Raw genomic sequence first — 22,411 nt, 5'->3', positions numbered from 1 at the left:
CTGCAATCGGCCTATCGGCCGATAAGATAAAATGTACCGATGGCAGTGGCCGATAATTATCAAAAGAATAAACGAAATGTTTTCTTATTTATTTATTTTTATAGATATCCTCAAACTAAATCCTCAATTGAATAAAGTGATTAATCTGATAAAATTAGTATTTTTTTGTATTAAATCAACTTTCTTTAATGAATATAACTCATCAGTTTCGTCAACATAAATAATCCAATAAGGGCACAGTTGGTACGAAAGTGATGGTGACGTCTTGATGGAGTGCCAAGCGGATGCAGATAGGCTACATCATTTATGATAAATGTTTTATAAAAAAATTTATGATGAGTCATATACTATAATAGTATAATACTATAATATTAGTGTAGCCTAATCTTTAACTGTGAAGAAAACCCCCATTGGTTTAAACAGAATGAATAGACACATAAAAAGAAAATATATTTTTGCCAGGGCACAAATATCGGTATCGGTATCGGCCGATTGTGTTATTTGAACAATCGGTATCGGCCACAATTTTTTCATATCGGTGCATCCCTACTCATAGCGGTTGTAAAATGTTAACCTTGAGTACAAGTGTCTCATCCTTGATCTGTCTTGTATTACTTCAATTAGAGGAGATACATCCTTTTTATGCACATTTGATTTAAAATTGTTGTTCATTTAAATAGTTAATTGGTATTGACTCCATTATAGAAGAATACATTTATGGTTAAACATCATGTCAGTAGTTAAAGATGTTTATCCACTGTTTATCCTAGCGGGTGATGGAGGGGCGAATCGCTGCACACAGACACACTGAAATAACAACAACATCAACATAAGGAAACAAGCTTTAAATATCGTATCCAGGCAAGATCATTGGTTGACTGAAACGTCTGACAACTTCTGTGTGTGTGTTAATACGTGTGTACAGTGGAAAAAGCAAGAAGTCCCTGCCTCCATCCATCCCTCCATCTATCCCTCTATCCCTCCATCCATCCATCCATCCATCCATCCATCCATCCATCCATCCATCCATCCATCCATCCATCCATCCATCCATCCATCCATCCATCCATCCATTCATCCATTCATCCATCCATCCATCCATCCATCCATCCATCCCTCTATCCATCCATCCATCCATCCATCCATCCATCCATCCATCCATCCATCCATCCATCCATCCATCCATCCATCCATCCATCCATCCATCCATCCATCCATCCATCCATCCATCTAACTGATGTATTTGTCCCCCAGCTCTGTGTCAGGTGTGAACTGTGGGGACTGTGAGGCAGACAGTGTCTTCCACCAGTATGCCCATGAAGCCACATCTCCCTGTATCTGTGACACCTCCGGCTACTGGACACCAGAAGAGGCCATCGGTCAGTATGTGTGTGTGTGTGTGTGGGGGGGAGGGGGGAGGGGTATTCTGACACATCTCAGATTCTATTTTGGACCTTCGCCCCCCCACCTCCCACACTTCCACTTGTTTTATATTTTTTTAAGGAACACTCCAACATTTTGGGAAATACACTTTTTTTTTTTTTTTTTTTTTTACCTTACCTTGAACTTGTATATCACTATACGTATGATTAAAATATTAACAGCGGTTCTACATGCTTTTGAGTTAGGGCTGGGAGATATGCCCAAAATATCACATCACAATGTTTTTCTGAGGTTTGACGGTATAACAGTATTTTATGGTATAGTTTTCCAGTACAAATTACCATGAGATATGACATATTTCTTACATCTTTATCTTGTAATACAATTGTTATGGTCATATATATAGAAGATTTCTTTTTAGCGTTCATCGCTTTTTTCGACTGGGCAGTCCAGTAGAGAGAGAGAGAGAGGAGGAACGGGAGACAGAGTGGGGCAGTGGCGGCTCTACCACTAGGGGCGCTAGGGCGCCGACCCACCTGCTGGCCAGCTGCTGTTAAATCAGAGAAGAAGACAATAAAACTTTTTCGTTTTTGTGTTTTATAGCCCTATAAATAATATAAACATGTTTAAAATTAATAATATTTACTCATTTTAAGTATGTTTGTATTTCCAATGCACAATATAACGTTATTATCTAAATTAAAAAAAACATCGTTTTCCAGAGCAGGAAGTGACATCACGTTTTTTTTATTTTTATTTTTTCGTATTTCTCGGGGGCTATACGCGATAGCGCTCTGAGTGCGCGTCACAGTTTGATCGCTGTCTCCGTCACAGCCAATCAGTGCATACGGCGTTGTGCGTTGAAATATGACTATTATGTTGGAATCCGAGCGCGATTTGAAGCGGTCTAGCCAGCAGCGTGAACTTCCGTGAAGATTTCCATAGCCGCATTTCGCGGAGACGCTCTCTGATTGGCCGACGCCAATATTTTTTTCCATGGCAGAATTTCACAGAGACGATCTCTGATTGGCCGAATCCAATTTCTAATGTTCCAATTCTAGCTTCTAGCTTGGTTCCTAGGTTGGTCCTAGGTTGGTCGGTGGAGATAGTTGTGTTGTTGTGAGATGCATGCAGCTGTTTGTCTTAGAGCGTGCCGTGCCGTGACTGCAAGTTCTTTAGACTGTTAAGCTTAGGCACTCTTTCAAAGTTGGTTAAGATTAGAGTTTGTCTTAGAGCATGGCGATAGAACGCCAGGTAGTTTGCAGTCTGTTCGAGCGGAAATGGACAAAGGAATGTACTTGTTGAGTGTTGTGCTAACGTCGACGAGCTCAGCTGAGCTAACACTTGGCTAACAAGCTATATGGCGGATTATACACGTTTATCAAGCTCTCCTGCCCTGGACGTTTCAACTAAACAGTGAGTCTCTCTCTCTCTCTCTCTCTCTCTCTCTCTCTCTCTCTCTCTCTCTCTCTCTCTGCTTAACGTTAACGTTTGTAAATATTTTTTTTTAGGAGCAGTACTGTTAGGCTACTGCTGTGCTGGCCATTCATGAAGCGAGACATTGCTGATTGTTTATTTATTTTATAACACAAGACTATGACTACCAACTGCCTAGCCAGCCGTGTATCAATCTTGGATGCAATAATAACGTTACTTACCACACTGACTATGTCGATGGCTCATTGATTTAACTACTGCAGCTCTCTCGGATTGAAAATACGTGGATTATGGCTTGTTCAATATCGTCTATGTTTGAATGAATGAATGAATGAGAACTTTATTAACAGATTGCAGAATGGGTACAATACAGTACGGCTCAATACACACAATTGTTAAGGGGATGCAGACCAGAGAAAGACGTTTGTCTTGTTTACATCAGGGTCCCAGATTTTCGATTCATATCGATAGTTTAATAGCTAGCCTTGGCTCGTTTAACAATATGCAAAATATGTGTACAGCCCTGTACTCATACTGAAGTTATTCTTGGTATATAATAGGTCTGATTGTGTAACGAATCGATTCCACGTCGCGCTGTGTGTGAGAGAGAGAAGGAGAGAGGGAGAGATCTGCCTGTGTTTGGAGACGGGCGAGTTTTGTTTCTAACTTTTCTATTTATATTGTGTTTCAAGTTGTGAATTAGAGTCTAGACTATACTTTATTTGACTGGTTGTGTGTTGTTGTAGTAACAGCTGAGCGACTCGTTCATAAGAGCCGATTCATTGCCGTGAGCGTGAGTCGAATCGCTCACGTCTTGCCATGAGTCTTGCGTGGTACAGTACTGTACAAAATATTTGGTATAGCGCCCCTAGTGGCGAAGTACCCAGCGGCCGCCACTGGAGTGGGGGGAAGACATTCGGCAAATAATGACGGGTTCGGGAATCGAACCCGGGTCGGCCGCGCCGCGCGTTATGTGGTTCGCCACTGGGGCGCCCCTGTTATGGTCATATTTAATAAAATATTGTATATTATCTTTTACTTTTTAATACAGCTGCAATGAATCCTTTTTTTCTATTAACTTAAAAATATACATATTTATTTTTAAAATTTGTATATATCGTGGATGATGGTATAGTACAAATCCTTACCTTTGCATGAATCCAGGACGGTATACCTTCCAGCCCTATTCTGAGGACATGGTATGGGTACAGAATACATTACTACCCATTACAGCCCAGATCCAGGACATGGCCAAGTCGCCAAATATCAGGACCAATAGCCTGCTCCAGTCGCAGTCACACAAAGTCACCCAGGACTATTAGCCTGCTACAGTCACACACAGTTACCCAGGACCATTAGCCTGGTTCAGTCACACAAAGTCACCCAGGACCATTAGCCTGCTAGTGCTACAGTCACACAAAGTCACCCAGGACCATTAGCCTGCTAGTGCTACAGTCACACAAAGTCACCCAGGACCATTAGCCTGCTTCAGCCACACAAAGTCACCCAGGACCATTATCCTGCTACAGTCACACAAAGTCACCCAGGACCATTATCCTGCTACAGTCACACAAAGTTACCAAGGACCATTATCCTGCTACAGTCACACAAAGTCACCCAGGACCATTAGCCTGCTAGAGTCACACAAAGTCACCCAGGACCATTATCCTGCTACAGTCACACAAAGTCACCCAGGACCATTAGCCTGCTTCAGCCACACAAAGTCACCCAGGACCATTATCCTGCTACAGTCACACAAAGTCACCCAGGACCATTAGCCTGCTTCAGTCACACAAAGTCACCCAGGACCATTAGCCTGCTTCAGTCACACAAAGTCACCCAGGACCATTAGCCTGCTTCAGTCACACAAAGTCACCCAGGACCATTAGCCTGCTTCAGCCACATAAAGTTACCCAGGACCATTAGCCTGCTATAGTCACAGTCACACAAAGTCACACAGGGCCAATAGCCTACTACAGTCACACAAAGTCACACACACATTTTTCATATGGCAAATCCCTTCCTAACCCCCCCCCCCCTCACTCACCCAATCTGTTCCCCAGTCAGTTTCAATGTGCGTGCAAGGCCTTCTGGAACAGGAAAATAAAGCATAAAATCATTAAATGATAATTACCCTCCGTGCTGCAGACCTCCTCCCTGTAAGTAGATGTACATTTATTAAACATAAACTCCGGTTGACTTTCTATACTAAATAAAATATCGAACAGGATCTTGACAAAGTAAACGATATAATTGGTCTGGCTTGATGCGGTCGAAAAACTATTGCACACCAAACGCCGCTGTCTAACTCAGCTGTCAAACACTTCATTCACTGATTTGAAGACACCAGAAGGGGGGGGGGGTGCATCTATGAATGAATCTATGCCACGCCCCCACAGTCATCAACAGATAAGTGTCCAGGTAATTATCCATTTCAAGATTAATTTAAATCATATAGGTAAGTACAATTTCATATCAATTATTAATATAATCCATAAATCAAAATATATATTTTTGTTACATGTTTCCCATCAAACTCAAATTGGGTCAATATGGCTCCAACACACTATCTTTCTCTGTCTGTCTGTCTATCTGTCTGTCTGTCTGTCTATCTGTCTGTCTGTCTGTCTGTCTGTCTGTCTGTCTGTCTGTCTGTCTGTCTCTGTCTCTGTCTCTGTCTCTGTCTCTGTCTCTGTCTCTGTCTCTCTCTCTCTCTCTCTCTCTCTCTCTCTCTCTCTCTCTCTCTCTCTCTCTCTCTCTCTCTCTCTCTCTCTCTCTCTCTCAATCTCTCTCTCTCTCTCTCTCTCCATCTTAGGCTGGCCGGCTTAAAACAGCGGTTGCTTGGCAGTACGTCAACTTCTCTGTAAACGTTGGACACTTTTCAAACCTTGAGTCGAGCCGTCATGAAAAAAATAAATAAAACAAAACAAAAGAAAACAAAAAGAAAAATAGCAAAAGAAAAGAATTGGTGCATCCTGTATTTTGCTACTTTGAAACGTTATGTTTCGTGTTCGCAGATGGTCCTTATTACTCCCAATCATGGATCTCTTGCATATTTTGGAGAAACCCTTCTCTGTTTTGACATGACGTGCAGTAGACATAGGGAGGGGGGGCAACAAGAAAGAAAGAAAGAAAGAAAGAAAGAAAGAAAGAAAGAAAGAAAGAGAAAGAAAGAAAGAAAGAAAGAAAGAAAGAAAGAAAGAAAGAAAGTAGAGTAAGAAAGAAAGAAAGAGAAAAACAACTGATCACTTGTCATCCACCCCCCCCCCCCCCCCCGCTCTCAAGTTCAAGTTCAGGTTATTTTATTGCCACACGGCTAGGCTGGTGGAATTAATCTCATTACAGATGGAATTGATGTAACAATACAACACATACAACACCAGTGCAAACATAAAAGACATAAAAGCAAACAGAAAAACAAATACAGTACATAACTCCACATGCCGTGTACATTTAATGTTTAATGTTTTGCGAATTAATCAACTGTACGCAGAGCCGTTGCTAGGGGCGTGCACGCGGTGCAGTCGCACAGGGCCTCACACCTAGGAGGCCTCGCGGTAGGGGCAGGATTAAAAAAAAAATTAATAAAAAATTTCTTTTTAATAAAAATCTAAATAGAATGTTAACATAATCACTTTCCATCACAGACCTAAACTCTAGTTTTGCTTACATGATTATATATTTCACATTAGACACGTTTGTAGAATAGTAATATGCATATAAACTGCCTCACTATGCAACATGAAGATGAGGAGGAGGGCGAGGCCGCCGCGACCCCTCAGGTCATTATTCATAGCAGCAGCAGCAGCAGAGCGGAGAGTGACATGGTGTCACTCCCATCCCAATGTTAGTCGTTATGCCAATTCCCAATCCACTTCCTGGTCGTTGCGCACTTTACCCCCTACCGTCGGTCTGGGAGGGCGGAGACTATCACATGCTTCCTCCGACACCTGTGTAGCCAGCCCACCGCTTCTTTTCACCTGGCAGCGTGGATTCTCACTGGGAGAGTGTAACGTGTGGAAGGTCACACTACCTCTGCCAGATCCTTCCCTTGCTGTGCAGGCGCCCCGACCGAACTGTAGGAGTCGCTGTTTACAACGACCAGGACCCACCCACGCCGGCTTCCCACCCGCTAACACTGCCAATTGTGTTAGTATGGACGGTCGGCCAAGCCGGAGGCACCACAGCCGGATTCGATCCCACTGGCTCTGTGGTGGTAGACAGACGCTTAGTCCGCTGCGCTACCCGGCCGCCCTTTGATTTCTTTTGAACCTATCCAAACTGAAAGAGATAGATGACACTGAACTGAAGAGAAAGTGTGCACGTCTCTTTGAGGTGGAAAGTCTAACGACATAAACGGTGCATGAGGACCTGTTCACTGAGCTGCGCCTATTGTGCGTAAGGGTGCCCGAGGAAGCCAAGACTGCGCTGGAAACACTACGGTTTCTCAGCAAGAGGAACGGGACCTTCCCTAACTGCGAAGTTGCCCTTCGGATTTTTACTGACAATCCCTGTCACAGTTGCATCTGGGGCCAAGTTAAAACTGATAAAGAACCCTTTGCACATTACAATGTCCCAGGAGAGACTGTGTGGACTTTCCATCCTTGCGATAGAAAAGGACGTTGTATCTACTCTGGATTATCAAGCCATTATTTCAGAATTTGCTGCAAGGAAAGCCAGGAGGAAAATCCTCACATAATTATCTGCTGTTTGTGAGTACTGTAACATCCGAGTGCTTATTGTTATTGTTGTCAATTCTATGAAGTGGTAGTAGGCCTATAGGCTACATACGTCACTGGGGTTTCCCAGTGTGCTCCCTGCCCCGAGGCACATATCACCCCCCCTCCCCCCCCCCCCTGGCTGTTATTATTTAGCCTATATTTGGGTTTTGGGAATGTTATATGTGAGATACGTTATGGGGGGGGGTTTGTTTTGTGTGATGTTGTAATAAACAAGCATTACTATAAAAACTCATATCATGTCAAGGCTTCATTATAATAATCAAGCGTGTTGTGTGTAAAATGTGTGTTTATATATAAATATATAATACAATTTCTTACTGATTGGAGACGACAATCTGATTAAATATTTTTTGGAAATTGAAGGCAAAAATAAGTATTCATTAATTAATTAATTCATTTTAAAATTTCGCACAGGGCCTCGCGTTTCTCCCAGACGGCTCTGACTGTACGGCTTTGGGGAAGAATCTCTGGTTAAGGCAAGACAGCACCCCCTAATAGGCAAAATAAATATTTGAATAGATACTGTATCACTATGGAACTTTGTTTATGTACATATAAACTAAGAAAAAATATATTGCACGTTTTCAGAATTTTATGTTTATATATGCAAATGAGGCACTTCCTCATAAAAAAGTTGCACATTTGCATAAATCGCCAAGACACGAATCACCAACATGGATAATGCCAGATTCAAAAACTTGGTTTAATTTTGTTGATACATTCAAAACAAAACTTTTTTCAGAAGGGATTGTGGCTATGTCCTCTTATCAGCCCATATCAGGAAATACTGTCATAATTTTCTTTCTTTTTTGCCTAGTTTTGGTATAGAATGTACTATAAACCCGGCCATGAATGATATATTAACAAACCCTTCTGTAATAAGAAGCATAATATGGATGGGAAGAAATGTGGAAAGTTTGGTGTGTGTAGGTACTAGGGAAATGGAGTTCCGTGTCTTTGTGTGTAAGTATAATGCAGAAAACGACCTCAAAGTTCTGTATTGTTATTGTGATCTATGGACACAATCATACAAAATTAAGTAAAATAAACAACTAATTGTCTGTTTTCGCCACTAGTTTGAAATAAGACATGTTAACTCTTTGGACGCCAGACCCGAGGTTAGTCGGGTTATCTCGCCGACCGCTCAGCGTCGGACCCAAGTATAGTCGGGTTTTCATCGTTATTTCTTTTATTCGATATTTCCATTCATTACAGGCACACAGACTCTGGGTTAACATGGGGAATCATCCTGAGAATGCCAAAGTGCAATACCGGCCGCATCCATCCAGCTGGCAGTATAGAGCACCATTTGAAACATTATATCTTGGCCTGTGCGTCGATCAAATGTCTTCACGTTTTGCTGCATATCGTCGTTTTCTGGGATTAGACATGATCACTCTAAAACTATACTCATATTCACCACGGTAACACACGCGAACGTATTGACGAAATAATTGATTCTTTTTCACATATTGAACGATAGATGGGTGATGTCAAATGGGCCATAGTATTGTATCCATAGCTATAATATAGGATATATATATATATAGCCCTGCAAACACCACCACTTATTCCTATCTTTTAGAGCGTTGGCGTGGTAGGAACAAAGATGCTCTAGGCCTCCGGCACTCAAAGAGTTAATAAGCAAGCAAAATATAACAAAATCTCAATATCGCAAAAAAAAAGAAAGCAAAAAGGCGATTTTGGGGGTACTGTCTCGCCTTAAGGCGTTCTGTCCTGCCTCCTAGTGACCTGTACCTTCTGTCCTCCTAGTGACCTGTACCTTCTGTCCTCCTAGTGACCTGTACCTTCTGTCCTGCCTCCTAGTGACCTGTACCTTCTGTCCTCCTAGTGACCTGTACCTTCTGTCCTCCTAGTGACCTGTACCTTCTGTCCTCCTAGTGACCTGTACCTTCTGTCCTCCTAGTGACCTGTACCTTCTGTCCTGCCTCCTAGTGACCTGTACCTTCTGTCCTCCTAGTGACCTGTACCTTCTGTCCTCCTAGTGACCTGTACCTTCTGTCCTCCTCCTAGTGACCTGTACCTTCTGTCCTCCTAGTGACCTGTACCTTCTGTCCTCCTAGTGACCTGTACCTTCTGTCCTCCTAGTGACCTGTACCTTCTGTCCTCCTAGTGACCTGTACCTTCTGTCCTGCCTCCTAGTGACCTGTACCTTCTGTCCTCCTAGTGACCTGTACCTTCTGTCCTCCTAGTGACCTGTACCTTCTGTCCTCCTAGTGACCTGTACCTTCTGTCCTCCTAGTGACCTGTACCTTCTGTCCTCCTAGTGACCTGTACCTTCTGTCCTCCTAGTGACCTGTACCTTCTGTCCTCCTAGTGACCTGTACCTTCTGTCCTCCTCCTAGTGACCTGTACCTTCTGTCCTCCTAGTGACCTGTACCTTCTGTCCTCCTCCTAGTGACCTGTACCTTCTGTCCTCCTAGTGACCTGTACCTTCTGTCCTCCTAGTGACCTGTACCTTCTGTCCTCCTAGTGACCTGTACCTTCTGTCCTCCTCGTGACCTGTACCTTCTGTCCTCCTAGTGACCTGTACCTTCTGTCCTCCTAGTGACCTGTACCTTCTGTCCTCCTCCTAGTGACCTGTACCTTCTGTCCTCCTCCTAGTGACCCGTACCTTCTGTCCTCCTAGTGACCTGTACCTTCTGTCCTCCTAGTGACCTGTACCTTCTGTCCTCCTAGTGACCTGTACCTTCTATCCTCCTCCTAGTGACCTGTACCTTCTGTCCTCCTAGTGACCTGTACCTTCTGTCCTCCTAGTGACCTGTACCTTCTGTCCTCCTCCTAGTGACCTGTACCTTCTGTCCTCCTCCTAGTGACCTGTACCTTCTGTCCTCCTAGTGACCTGTACCTTCTGTCCTCCTCCTAGTGACCTGTACCTTCTGTCCTCCTCCTAGTGACCTGTACCTTCTGTCCTCCTAGTGACCTGTACCTTCTGTCCTCCTAGTGACCTGTACCTTCTGTCCTCCTAGTGACCTGTACCTTCTGTCCTCCTAGTGACCTGTACCTTCTGTCCTCCTAGTGACCTGTACCTTCTGTCCTCCTCCTAGTGACCTGTACCTTCTGTCCTCCTAGTGACCTGTACCTTCTGTCCTCCTCCTAGTGACCTGTACCTTCTGTCCTCCTAGTGACCTGTACCTTCTGTCCTCCTCCTAGTGACCTGTACCTTCTGTCCTCCTAGTGACCTGTACCTTCTGTCCTCCTAGTGACCTGTACCTTCTGTCCTCCTAGTGACCTGTACCTTCTGTCCTCCTAGTGACCTGTACCTTCTGTCCTGCCTCCTAGTGACCTGTACCTTCTGTCCTCCTCCTAGTGACCTGTACCTTCTGTCCTCCTCCTAGTGACCTGTACCTTCTGTCCTCCTAGTGACCTGTACCTTCTGTCCTGCTCCTAGTGACCTGTACCTTCTGTCCTCCTCCTAGTGACCTGTACCTTCTGTCCTCCTAGTGACCTGTACCTTCTGTCCTCCTCCTAGTGACCTGTACCTTCTGTCCTCCTAGTGACCTGTACCTTCTGTCCTCCTAGTGACCTGTACCTTCTGTCCTCCTCCTAGTGACCTGTACCTTCTGTCCTCCTAGTGACCTGTACCTTCTGTCCTCCTCCTAGTGACCTGTACCTTCTGTCCTCCTAGTGACCTGTACCTTCTGTCCTCCTAGTGACCTGTACCTTCTGTCCTCCTAGTGACCTGTACCTTCTGTCCTCCTAGTGACCTGTACCTTCTGTCCTCCTAGTGACCTGTACCTTCTGTCCTCCTAGTGACCTGTACCTTCTGTCCTCCTAGTGACCTGTACCTTCTGTCCTCCTAGTGACCTGTACCTTCTGTCCTCCTAGTGACCTGTACCTTCTGTCCTCCTAGTGACCTGTACCTTCTGTCCTCCTAGTGACCTGTACCTTCTGTCCTCCTAGTGACCTGTACCTTCTGTCCTCCTCCTAGTGACCTGTACCTTCTGTCCTCCTAGTGACCTGTACCTTCTGTCCTCCTCCTAGTGACCTGTACCTTCTGTCCTCCTCCTAGTGACCTGTACCTTCTGTCCTCCTCCTAGTGACCTGTACCTTCTGTCCTCCTAGTGACCTGTACCTTCTGTCCTCCTCCTAGTGACCTGTACCTTCTGTCCTCCTAGTGACCTGTACCTTCTGTCCTCCTCCTAGTGACCTGTACCTTCTGTCCTCCTAGTGACCTGTACCTTCTGTCCTCCTAGTGACCTGTACCTTCTGTCCTCCTAGTGACCTGTACCTTCTGTCCTCCTCCTAGTGACCTGTACCTTCTGTCCTCCTAGTGACCTGTACCTTCTGTCCTCCTAGTGACCTGTACCTTCTGTCCTCCTTGTGACCTGTACCTTCTGTCCTCCTAGTGACCTGTACCTTCTGTCCTCCTAGTGACCTGTACCTTCTGTCCTCCTAGTGACCTGTACCTTCTGTCCTCCTAGTGACCTGTACCTTCTGTCCTCCTCCTAGTGACCTGTACCTTCTGTCCTCCTCCTAGTGACCTGTACCTTCTATCCTCCTAGTGACCTGTACCTTCTGTCCTCCTAGTGACCTGTACCTTCTATCCTCCTCCTAGTGACCTGTACCTTCTGTCCTCCTAGTGACCGGTACCTTCTGTCCTCCTAGTGACCTGTACCTTCTGTCCTCCTAGTGACCTGTACCTTCTGTCCTCCTAGTGACCTGTACCTTCTGTCCTCCTAGTGACCTGTACCTTCTGTCCTCCTAGTGACCTGTACCTTCTGTCCTCCTAGTGACCTGTACCTTCTGTCCTCCTAGTGACCTGTACCTTCTGTCCTCCTCCTAGTGACCTGTACCTTCTGTCCTCCTAGTGACCTGTACCTTCTGTCCTCCTCCTAGTGACCTGTACCTTCTGTCCTCCTAGTGACCTGTACCTTCTGTCCTCCTAGTGACCTGTACCTTCTGTCCTCCTAGTGACCTGTACCTTCTGTCCTCCTAGTGACCTGTACCTTCTGTCCTCCTAGTGACCTGTACCTTCTGTCCTCCTCCTAGTGACCTGTACCTTCTGTCCTCCTAGTGACCTGTACCTTCTGTCCTCCTAGTGACCTGTACCTTCTGTCCTCCTCCTAGTGACCTGTACCTTCTGTCCTCCTAGTGACCTGTACCTTCTGTCCTCCTAGTGACCTGTACCTTCTGTCCTCCTAGTGACCTGTACCTTCTGTCCTCCTAGTGACCTGTACCTTCTGTCCTCCTAGTGACCTGTACCTTCTGTCCTCCTAGTGACCTGTACCTTCTGTCCTCCTCCTAGTGACCTGTACCTTCTGTCCTCCTAGTAACCTGTACCTTCTGTCCTCCTAGTGACCTGTACCTTCTGTCCTCCTAGTGACCTGTACCTTCTGTCCTCCTAGTGACCTGTACCTTCTGTCCTCCTAGTGACCTGTACCTTCTGTCCTCCTAGTGACCTGTACCTTCTGTCCTCCTAGTGACCTGTACCTTCTGTCCTCCTAGTGACCTGTACCTTCTGTCCTCCTAGTGACCTGTACCTTCTGTCCTCCTAGTGACCTGTACCTTCTGTCCTCCTCCTAGTGACCTGTACCTTCTGTCCTCCTAGTGACCTGTACCTTCTGTCCTCCTAGTGACCTGTACCTTCTGTCCTGCCTCCTAGTGACCTGTACCTTCTGTCCTCCTAGTGACCTGTACCTTCTGTCCTCCTAGTGACCTGTACCTTCTGTCCTCCTCCTAGTGACCTGTACCTTCTGTCCTCCTCCTAGTGACCTGTACCTTCTGTCCTCCTAGTGACCTGTACCTTCTGTCCTCCTCCTAGTGACCTGTACCTTCTGTCCTCCTAGTGACCTGTACCTTCTGTCCTCCTCCTAGTGACCTGTACCTTCTGTCCTCCTAGTGACCTGTACCTTCTGTCCTCCTAGTGACCTGTACCTTCTGTCCTCCTAGTGACCTGTACCTTCTGTCCTCCTAGTGACCTGTACCTTCTGTCCTCCTAGTGACCTGTACCTTCTGTCCTGCCTCCTAGTGACCTGTACCTTCTGTCCTCCTAGTGACCTGTACCTTCTGTCCTGCCTCCTAGTGACCTGTACCTTCTGCCAGACGGGAGATGCTGACCCCCCCCCCCTCTCTCCCCATCTCTCTTTCTGCCTTCCTTGGAAACTCTATCCAAATATGTGGAAATCCTGCGTTGGTATTTATGCTTTGAAGACAAGTGGGGAGTGGGACCGGGAGGGATTACCAGCCCTTCTCTTTCGCTGCGGGATTATAATGATGATGAAGAGTCAATTACGGTCTTACTCTAAACAGTGGGATCCACAGCACAGAGGAGACAGCTTGTCTGCTAGTCTCACTGGCCCCGTTTTGACTGTTGACTACTTCCAAAGGCGATGAATGAAACACAGGCAATTTTTTAAAACAAATTGGGATGAGAAATATTGCCTTCCGCAGGCGATGTTCTTTATTTGATAACATTTATAAAAGATTTAAGATTATTTTTATGACATTGTTGTTTTATTAAGTAGCATAACGACTATAGTGTGTTTTCCTTGCTGACGCTGTTTTCTCTGTGTCCATGTGCTGTTAGGGTTACAGGGTCAGGGACAGAGTCAATATTGTCTTTTTCCTTTAGTAACTTGTATTGCCAATTTATTTTATTTTTTTCTCTTTTTTCCTTTTAAATTTGTTTACAGTCATTCAAAGCGTATATTATCTTCCATGTAAAAAACGTTTAATGACTCGTTGACAAAGCCAAACCTTTGGAAATACAACGCAATGCAGGCTTTTACATATCAAGACAAGTAGCCTACATACTCTGTTTGCCATTTGCCTGTCAACATCAGTTAGTTAGTAAAGCACAAACAGGTTTGGGGCCAAGTTCATTTTCAGCTATAGCCAAGAGGCAATAGTTCATAGAAGGCGACGACAGCATTTGAAGATGAAATGCAACAGGAAATGATGCAAGGAAGGCACATACTATGTACTCACAGCGCTGTGGGGTCATAAATCCTACCCGTCCTTCTCTCTTTCCCTCATGTCATTATTGTAGTACATCCTCTTACTGACCAAACCTCTAGGGAATAAAATTATCGTGGAATTAAATTATTCCTCATTTTGCTGGGGACCCCCTAGAACCCACCCCCTTCCACCAACCCCCCCATAGACCCCACTGTGAGATCTACTGCTCCCCCTGCCAAAAGAATATAAAAAAATAAAAATACATCACTTAAAAATAAGACAGGGCAACAGCATTTGCCGTTGAAATACAACAGGGAAGGATACATCCTGGTGGTGAACAAAGGCATATACATGTAGCGTGTTTTGGAATGCTGCCCACCCTTCTCTCTCTCTCTCTCTCTCTCTCTCTCTCTCTCTCTCTCTCTCTCTCTCTCTCTCTCTCTCTCTCTCTCTCTCTCTCTCTCTCTCTCTCTCCGAAATGTACACACATTAGCTCAACCAGGGGCCCTTGAGGGTGTCCCGGGGGCTCCCTGGCAAAAGGAAGAATAGTTTATTTCCAATAGAAGTTAAACCCCAATGAGAATACATCACATATAATGCAAATCTGCGTACATTAGGCTATGCAAGACAATATGTCATGGGGGTGTGTGGCCTACTGCGTGTATACATTTGGCAGGAGTACAAAGACACATAATATGTAGTGTATTCACAGTAACGTGGGTTGGAATTCTGTCCATCCATGTCTCCCTGATGGTCCTTGTCACTCTCTACTGCCGTGGCTCTCAAACCATTCAAAGGAAATGCACTTACCGTCTTCTCCAGAGTCAGACAATAACATACAGTAGATACCAATTTCCTCTCTGCGTTTAGTAGAAAGCTATCCGGCTACAAGCTAGCCTAGCTTAGCACAAATTAATGGAAGAGGATACGGATACGAAAAACTCGCCCAGAGTTTTAAGCTAGGCTAGCTTGCAGCCAGATAGCTTTCTACTGAACACACAGAGGAAATTGGTATCTATCTTATTGTCCGACTCTGGAGAAGAAGGGTACATTTCCCATAATGTCAGTGTGTTTCGTTTAATGTCAAGGACCGCTCCAAAATAGATACACACGAGACCATGGACCCACAGTGGATATGAGAGGATAAATCAGATTTTTTTTTTATAAAACTGAGATAGAAAGAGACATACCAAGAAGAAATGTTGAAAGACGGAGAGAGATAATACGTAAGATACAGAGTTATAAGAGTGAGCAGAGATGAAAGGATGGAGAGAGCGAGATATAGAGAGCGAGAGAGTCACAAAGAGAGAGACAGACCGATAGAGAAAGAGAAACAGAGAGAAAGAGGAGTTGAAAGCTGGAGGGATGATCCAGTCAGATCTCAGAGTCCTTGAGGGGTTGTTGGACCCCATCTGATACACAGATTAATCTGACACTGGCCTCACAAACACACACACGCACGCACGCACGCACGCACGCACGCACGCACGCACGCACGCACGCACGCACGCACGCACGCACACACACACACACTACACTGTATGTATACACAGGTTGAGTTAAACCAGCACTCAAAAAATTGCACATACACAGCCTTATACATTGAACACATGTACAAATGTACACACACACACACACACACACACACACACACACACACACACACACACACACACACACACACACACACACACACACACACACACACACACACACACACACCTGGTTCTAGCTTCTCTCCTGTCTCTATGGCTTCTTCCCAGTTGTTTTTAGCTGTTTGGCTTGGCATACTTCTGTTTACCTTGTACAATTCCCCACATGTGGAACACACACACACACAAGGTGCAAATGGCAGAGAGACAGACAGTGCTGAGTTCAGAACTTGGCCAAATAGCAGAGAGATTTGTGTGTTTGTATGTGTCTGTCCTCTTTTCTCTCTCTCTCTCTCTCTCTCTCTCTCTCTCTCTCTCTCTCTCTCTCTCTCTCTCTCTCTCTCTCTCTCTCTCTCTCTCTTTTTCTCTCTCTCTCTCCCTCCCATTTTCTTCACCGGAGATGAAAATAATTATTTAATTTGTGAATATTTTTTTTTGAGAGGTGAACATTCCAATGATGTAAGAATGGGTATTGTGGATTGAAACCATGAAGTTCTAGAATTCTGAGATTTTTTTTTATAAATATATTTATATATATTAAAATAACGTATTGATGATTGGAGAAGGAAAGGAGAAATATATATATATTAGGGGTGGGCATAGATTAATTTTTTTAATTGCTCATTTGAAGTCTGCCGAAGCAGACTTGAAGTCTAACGCAGCACGTTAACGATGTTGACGGCCCAGCTCTAATATATATATATATATATATATTATATATATATATATATATACAGTAGAATATGTAATGCCATCAAACTGTGACCTCTAGGCAAAAGAGCCCTGCTTGGAATTGCACTTTGTTTACATTTTCTGTTTTGGTCTAATGTGTGGGTTTGAGTTTAGTTATTATAGTTCTTATTCTGTCGATTTCTCCAGGCCTCTCTTGGCAGAGTCTGAGGTGTGGCCAGCAGTAGCAACTCCTTCCCTATCCCCACTCAACTCCAACTCACACATCAAAGCAAATTTTTTTTTAACAAATTGGGAGTACCAAGCAGGGCTTTTTTGCCTAGAGGCAAAGAATCTACCTTTTAAATGACTCGAATGATCATAAGCCCATTTAAGACCTTTATCGGGTAGACCTCCGAGGAGAAAGAATCCTGAAAATGGACTAAACTATTTGAACCACTTGAGATCTGCTTGATTTATAACGCAGAGGAAATGGTCTATCGCAAGATAATAAATTATGTAAATCAACAAGTATTCAAAATGTATCCATCACTGAGTAGTAGTCTGGTCTACCTCCTACCTGGCTGATGCTAGAGAGGTCGACATAACACTGCCAGGGAGCGACGGGGGTTCCTGAGATGTTCCATGGATGCTGTCCACACAGACAGCAGCACTGATGCGCCACTACTACCCCCAGCCCTGTCTTTCTGCATAGAGTTTGCTTTTGATAATGGCCATCAATAGAGAGAGAAACGGAAAGCTATCGAGGTTCACCTGATGTTCTGTCAACTTATTAACATACTAATAATAATAAATGTAAATTCCTTTTATAATAAAAACAAAACATGCAATACAGAAATTGCAGTTCAAAGTGCTTCACAGCAGTAACAATACAGGCATAAGCGAGCATAAAAAAGAGAGAGGTAGCAAGATAAGGTAAATCACAGTTTTTCACATCTAACATCTCAGTAATACAAATAATAAAAATAGAATAGACAGTAAAAAGTGTGGTTTGATTCAGTTTAAAAATAGGCAATACTATAAATAATCAAATAGAATAGACAGAGTAAAAAAGTGTGATAAAATAGTTCAATAAAAATATACAATAACATTTACAACAGAGCATCGCTCATAACAATTAATAGAACAACAGAGCAGTGCATTGCTCTTAACACTTTTGGCGCCAGCCGCTTTAGCTATCCTTGTACCTACTGGTGATGTTAAGATTCACCGATTCGCATCGGTGCACCGGCATAAACTTTCACGATGCGAGTGCACCGGTGGAATAAGTGCGCATCGGCTAGAATTCAGGTTGAACTCGCGATGCATCTGTTGTCAGCGTCTTTGCATTCATATAATTTCCTCTCATCCACTTCTGTCAGCAGTGCACTGCACACAGCAGATACTGTCTTTGCTTCGCTACTACAGAAGGCGAGAGCCGCGTCACAGTTATCAACAAACAGTGGAAGTCGAGGAGGAGACTGGCTAACGTTAGCCGTTCAGCTAACGCTAAACTACAGTATCTAACTAACTAACGTGACTCTGCAACACCAGTTCCTTTAGTGATGGGGGGTGGGGGGGGGGGGTATATTGACGACGCTTGACAACAGGTTCAAAGATAACTTCACATTTATTGGCAATTCATTTCTTTATATCTCTTGCTCCAGGTTCAAACTGTGTTGACAAAATGCCATCATGGTGTGGTTAGCTACGGAGCATCAGAACGCTCAAACTCGCTCTCTCTCTCGCTCTCGCTCTCTCTCTCTCTCTCTCTCTCTCTCTCTCTCTCTCTCTCTCTCTCTCTCTCTCTCTCTCTCTCAGTCTCTCTCTCAGTCTCTCTCTCTCTCTCTCTGTCTGTATCTCTCTCTCTCTCTCTCTCTCTCTCTCTCTCTCTCTCTCTCTCTCTCTCTCTCTCTACGTTCAATGATTTAAAGTGGCCACACGTTACAATTTAAATACTAACTGGATAGTTGATGATAAACATTTAATTTCATTATCTGAAATATTATAAAATCATTAAAGGTGACATGCATTATAAATGTCTGTTTTCAGTGTCTAGCATTGTATTATAGTAATAGGAGTTAGTATCAATGTGTTTGTGTCTCTAAATACCATATTGGCGGATTGCCGTCATCCAGGTCATTCATTTCCTGGTCGAAAAAATCAGGTCATTCTGATTTGACTCGCATGGTGACGTCACGTGGCGAGGATGGAGCGGATAGTGATCTGATTGGCTCTGTGGTTGTAGCGCACCAAACGGGGTTTGACAGAGAGCGAGAGAGAGAGCGAGAATCAGATAGACCCTCGCGACAGAGCACACATACACACACGCGCGGTCTGTCTATCTCTCTCCCCCTCTCTATCTCTCTCTCTCGATTCGGGAGCATAAAACTAACGCCCTGATTAGCGCGCGGCACAGTGGAAGACTTCCTCAAACGGGAGAGGGAGAGAGAGAAAGAGAAGGGGACCTGCGTACCTCGCACGCAGCTGTGTTTACACAGTGCTCTCTCTCTCTCTCTCTCTCTCTCTCTCTCTCTCTCTCTCTCTCTCTCTCTCTCTCTCTCCTCTCTCTCTCTCTCTCTCTCCCTCTCTCTCTCTCTCTCTCTCTGTCTGTCTGCCACTCTGTGTGACTCAGACTGTGTGGATGACTGTCACTGAAAGTGCTTATGGGTGGAGCCCAGCCAATAACAGGCTGAAATCTTGAGGCTGGAAAATGATGCTTTGAGTACTCCATTAGGAAATATAAAACAATGATTTAAAAAAAAAAAAAAACTTACAGATGTCTTCCATAGACTCACAGGAATTGGCAAAGTTGCCCAAATAGTGCTAGGAATAGCAATGCAGGTCTCCTTTAAGGTCTGCTATAAGCCATTATCCCTTTGTGTGTGATTATTATTGTCTCACAGTAGTGTGTATATAACATTGTGTGTGTGTGTGTGTGTTTTGAGCTAAAGTGGATAGAAAACACAGTACTGTGCAAAAGTCTTAGGCACCCAAGAGTTTTTATATAAATTGTCTTACAGTAGATTATTTAATTTTTAATAATAATATAAGCTGCATATAAGGAATACAACCAAATCCTCTGTCATACCATAAAATGTTATCATATTTGCATCGTGTTGAATCGCATCATATCGCCCCGAATCGCATTATGTTGAATCAAATCGTAGCGAATCGTATCGTATCTCAACAGGGGTGAATCGTATCGCATCGCCCGGTGCTTCAAATGTATTGTAATGTATCGTATCGTTGGCAACCGTATCGAGATGTGCATCGCATCGGCCTCAGTGATGCACATCCCTAGTACCTACTGCGCCACCGCTGTAAGAGATAGGGATTTTCACTGTGTATAGCGGTGTTTGCAGGGCTATATCAATATTATAGCTATGGAGACAATACTATGGCTCATTTGACATTAACTATCCATCGTTCAACATGTGAAAAATAATAAATGTTCTCATGTATACGTTCGCGTGTTATACCGTGGTGAATATTGTATAGTTTCAGAGTGATCCTGGCTAATTCCTGGTAACTGTGCTATGGAGCGATACCTGAATTTAGCTAAACGCGTTGGCGTTGCTCACCTGGACACGCTACTATTTCCAAATCAAAGGTATATAATAGGTATTATGTTTCATCATGAATGCATGAAAGGGGGGGGGGGGGGGGGGGGGGTCGTTTTTTGATGCTTTGATCATCAGCAACGGCATACGTTTTGGAGTATGTTACATATGATCGTTGCGATCGATGTGAAATCATTGTTGGATCAAAGTAGGATTGATGTCATATAGTCCTTACCTTTACTAAGAGGTATCCCAAAAAGAATATTCCAATTGTCTGATCGCGATTTCCAGTATTGGTGTCCATCGGGTCCCCGACATTATCCCGCACAACACATGCATTGAGTTCCAATGTGATCGGGTGAACCGCTAGACTTGCCTGGACCAAAATTCTCCGCCCGGAGGAAATTAGATGTAACACACAGTGTGAAATAAGGTTTCAAAGGGTGGGCGATACTGCCATCTAGCAGGATGCAGCCGATATTGCACTTTTGGGATCTCAGAATGATTTCCTATTGTAACACCGAGGTCCGTGACATTGCATAGAATAAAAAAATCGAATAAAAGAAAAAACGATGAAAACCCGACTATACTCAGGTATGTGTTAATACTTTGAGTTTCTTTACAAAGTTCAGTTCTAAATTACCTTATAGAACAACAGAGCAGTGCGTCGTCTCTCAACTTAACAGAGCAGTGCAACTCTCAACTTTGAGTTTCTTTACAAAGTTCAGTATTAAAACCTCTTACCATGCAATGGCCCACATGTGGGCCATCTTGAGGACAATTTGCCCACCGGCACTTTGGCGACCTCTAGCGGCTCGGGTGTGCATAGTTTTTAATACAATATATATATCGAATTAAAGCCATATGTGTTGCCTGTCAATAGTGACAAAATCTGTTCAGCGGTTCTTGAGTTGCATGCCGTAAATTACAACAGAGCAGCGCTCTTAAAGTTACAGTGCATAAGAGGTAGTGAGATAAAATGTGCATAGAACTGACACATGAATTTGATGGGAAGTGTTTAAAAGTAGGCAGAATAAGAATAGTGCAGGTAAAGTACAATTTGCATCAGGATATCCCTGATGTTTTATTTAAATGCCTGAGCAAAGAGAGTTTTAAGCTGTCTTTTGAAGATATTTAGCGAGTTGGCTTCCCTGATGTTTTTGGGTAGTTTGTTCCATAGTTTTGGGGCACAGTTGCTAAAGGCTGCATCACCGATCCTCTTTTGACTGCTTCTGGGAGCCCCTAGTAGTCCAGCAGCTGATGATCGCAGTGTTCTTGCTGGCCTGTAATTTATTAGAGTGGTGGCGATGTAGCTAGGTCCCTGTCCATTTAGAGCTTTGTCTGTAAGGAGAAGGACCTTGAAGTCAATTCTAAATGTTACAGGAAGCCAGTTTAAGGTAGCTAAGACTAGACTAATGTGCTCTCTCCTTTTGGTTCTGGTTAGCAGTTGGGCTGCAGAGTTTTGGATTAGCTGAAGCCTCTCTGTGGTTTTCTTAGGGAGACCTGTGAAAAGTGCATTACAGTAGTCTAACCGGCTAGATATTAATGCATGAATTAGCTTCTCAGCATCGTTTTGATTAATAAATGGTCGTACTTTTGCTATGTTTCTGAGATGAAATAATGATGTAGTATAATGATATTGCTTAATTATATAATTATATATATTTAATTATATAGTTTCTGCTATGACTATATAGTACACATGTAGCCTACAATTTATCTGTTTAATAACGTGCAGTTGGTGAAATGGTTAAAAATTATAATAAATCTTTTCACGTCTAAAGATGTTGACCTTGAAACTATAGTGAAAGGTGTCTGTTATGTACCGTTGTGTATCAACGGATCGTTTCATTGTCTATTCCTGCGTGCGACTATGAGAAGAAATGGGCTCCATGGCGAAACTGTAGATCCAACAACAAGTCCTGTGCCGCACGCACATTGCTCAGGTAGACAGTGTGTCCCGGGCCTAAGCCAACTTGGATCAATCAGGGTCTTCCTACTCTTCCACGGTATGTGTGGTTTGACACAGCGATACATTCGATCT

At 43.9% G+C, this 22,411-nt stretch overlaps 1 protein-coding gene across 1 annotated transcript in view; it reads left to right on the top strand.

The window, feature by feature from the left end:
- Positions 1-22,411, top strand: part of pappa2 (pappalysin 2) — a gene marked incomplete at both ends in the record, with an annotated part of 373,122 nt that overhangs the window by 83,815 nt on the left and 266,896 nt on the right. Inside the window, 1 exon segment of the mRNA XM_084327732.1 lies at positions 1,255-1,379. Coding sequence (XP_084183858.1) covers positions 1,255-1,379 — 125 coding nt within the window.

Source organism: Notolepis coatsorum (genome assembly GCF_963971535.1).
Source record: "Notolepis coatsorum genome assembly, chromosome: 13".
NCBI lineage: Eukaryota > Metazoa > Chordata > Actinopteri > Aulopiformes > Paralepididae > Notolepis > Notolepis coatsorum.
The sequence above is the reverse complement of the archived record's forward strand: the minus strand, read 5'-3'. Positions and strand labels throughout refer to the sequence as shown.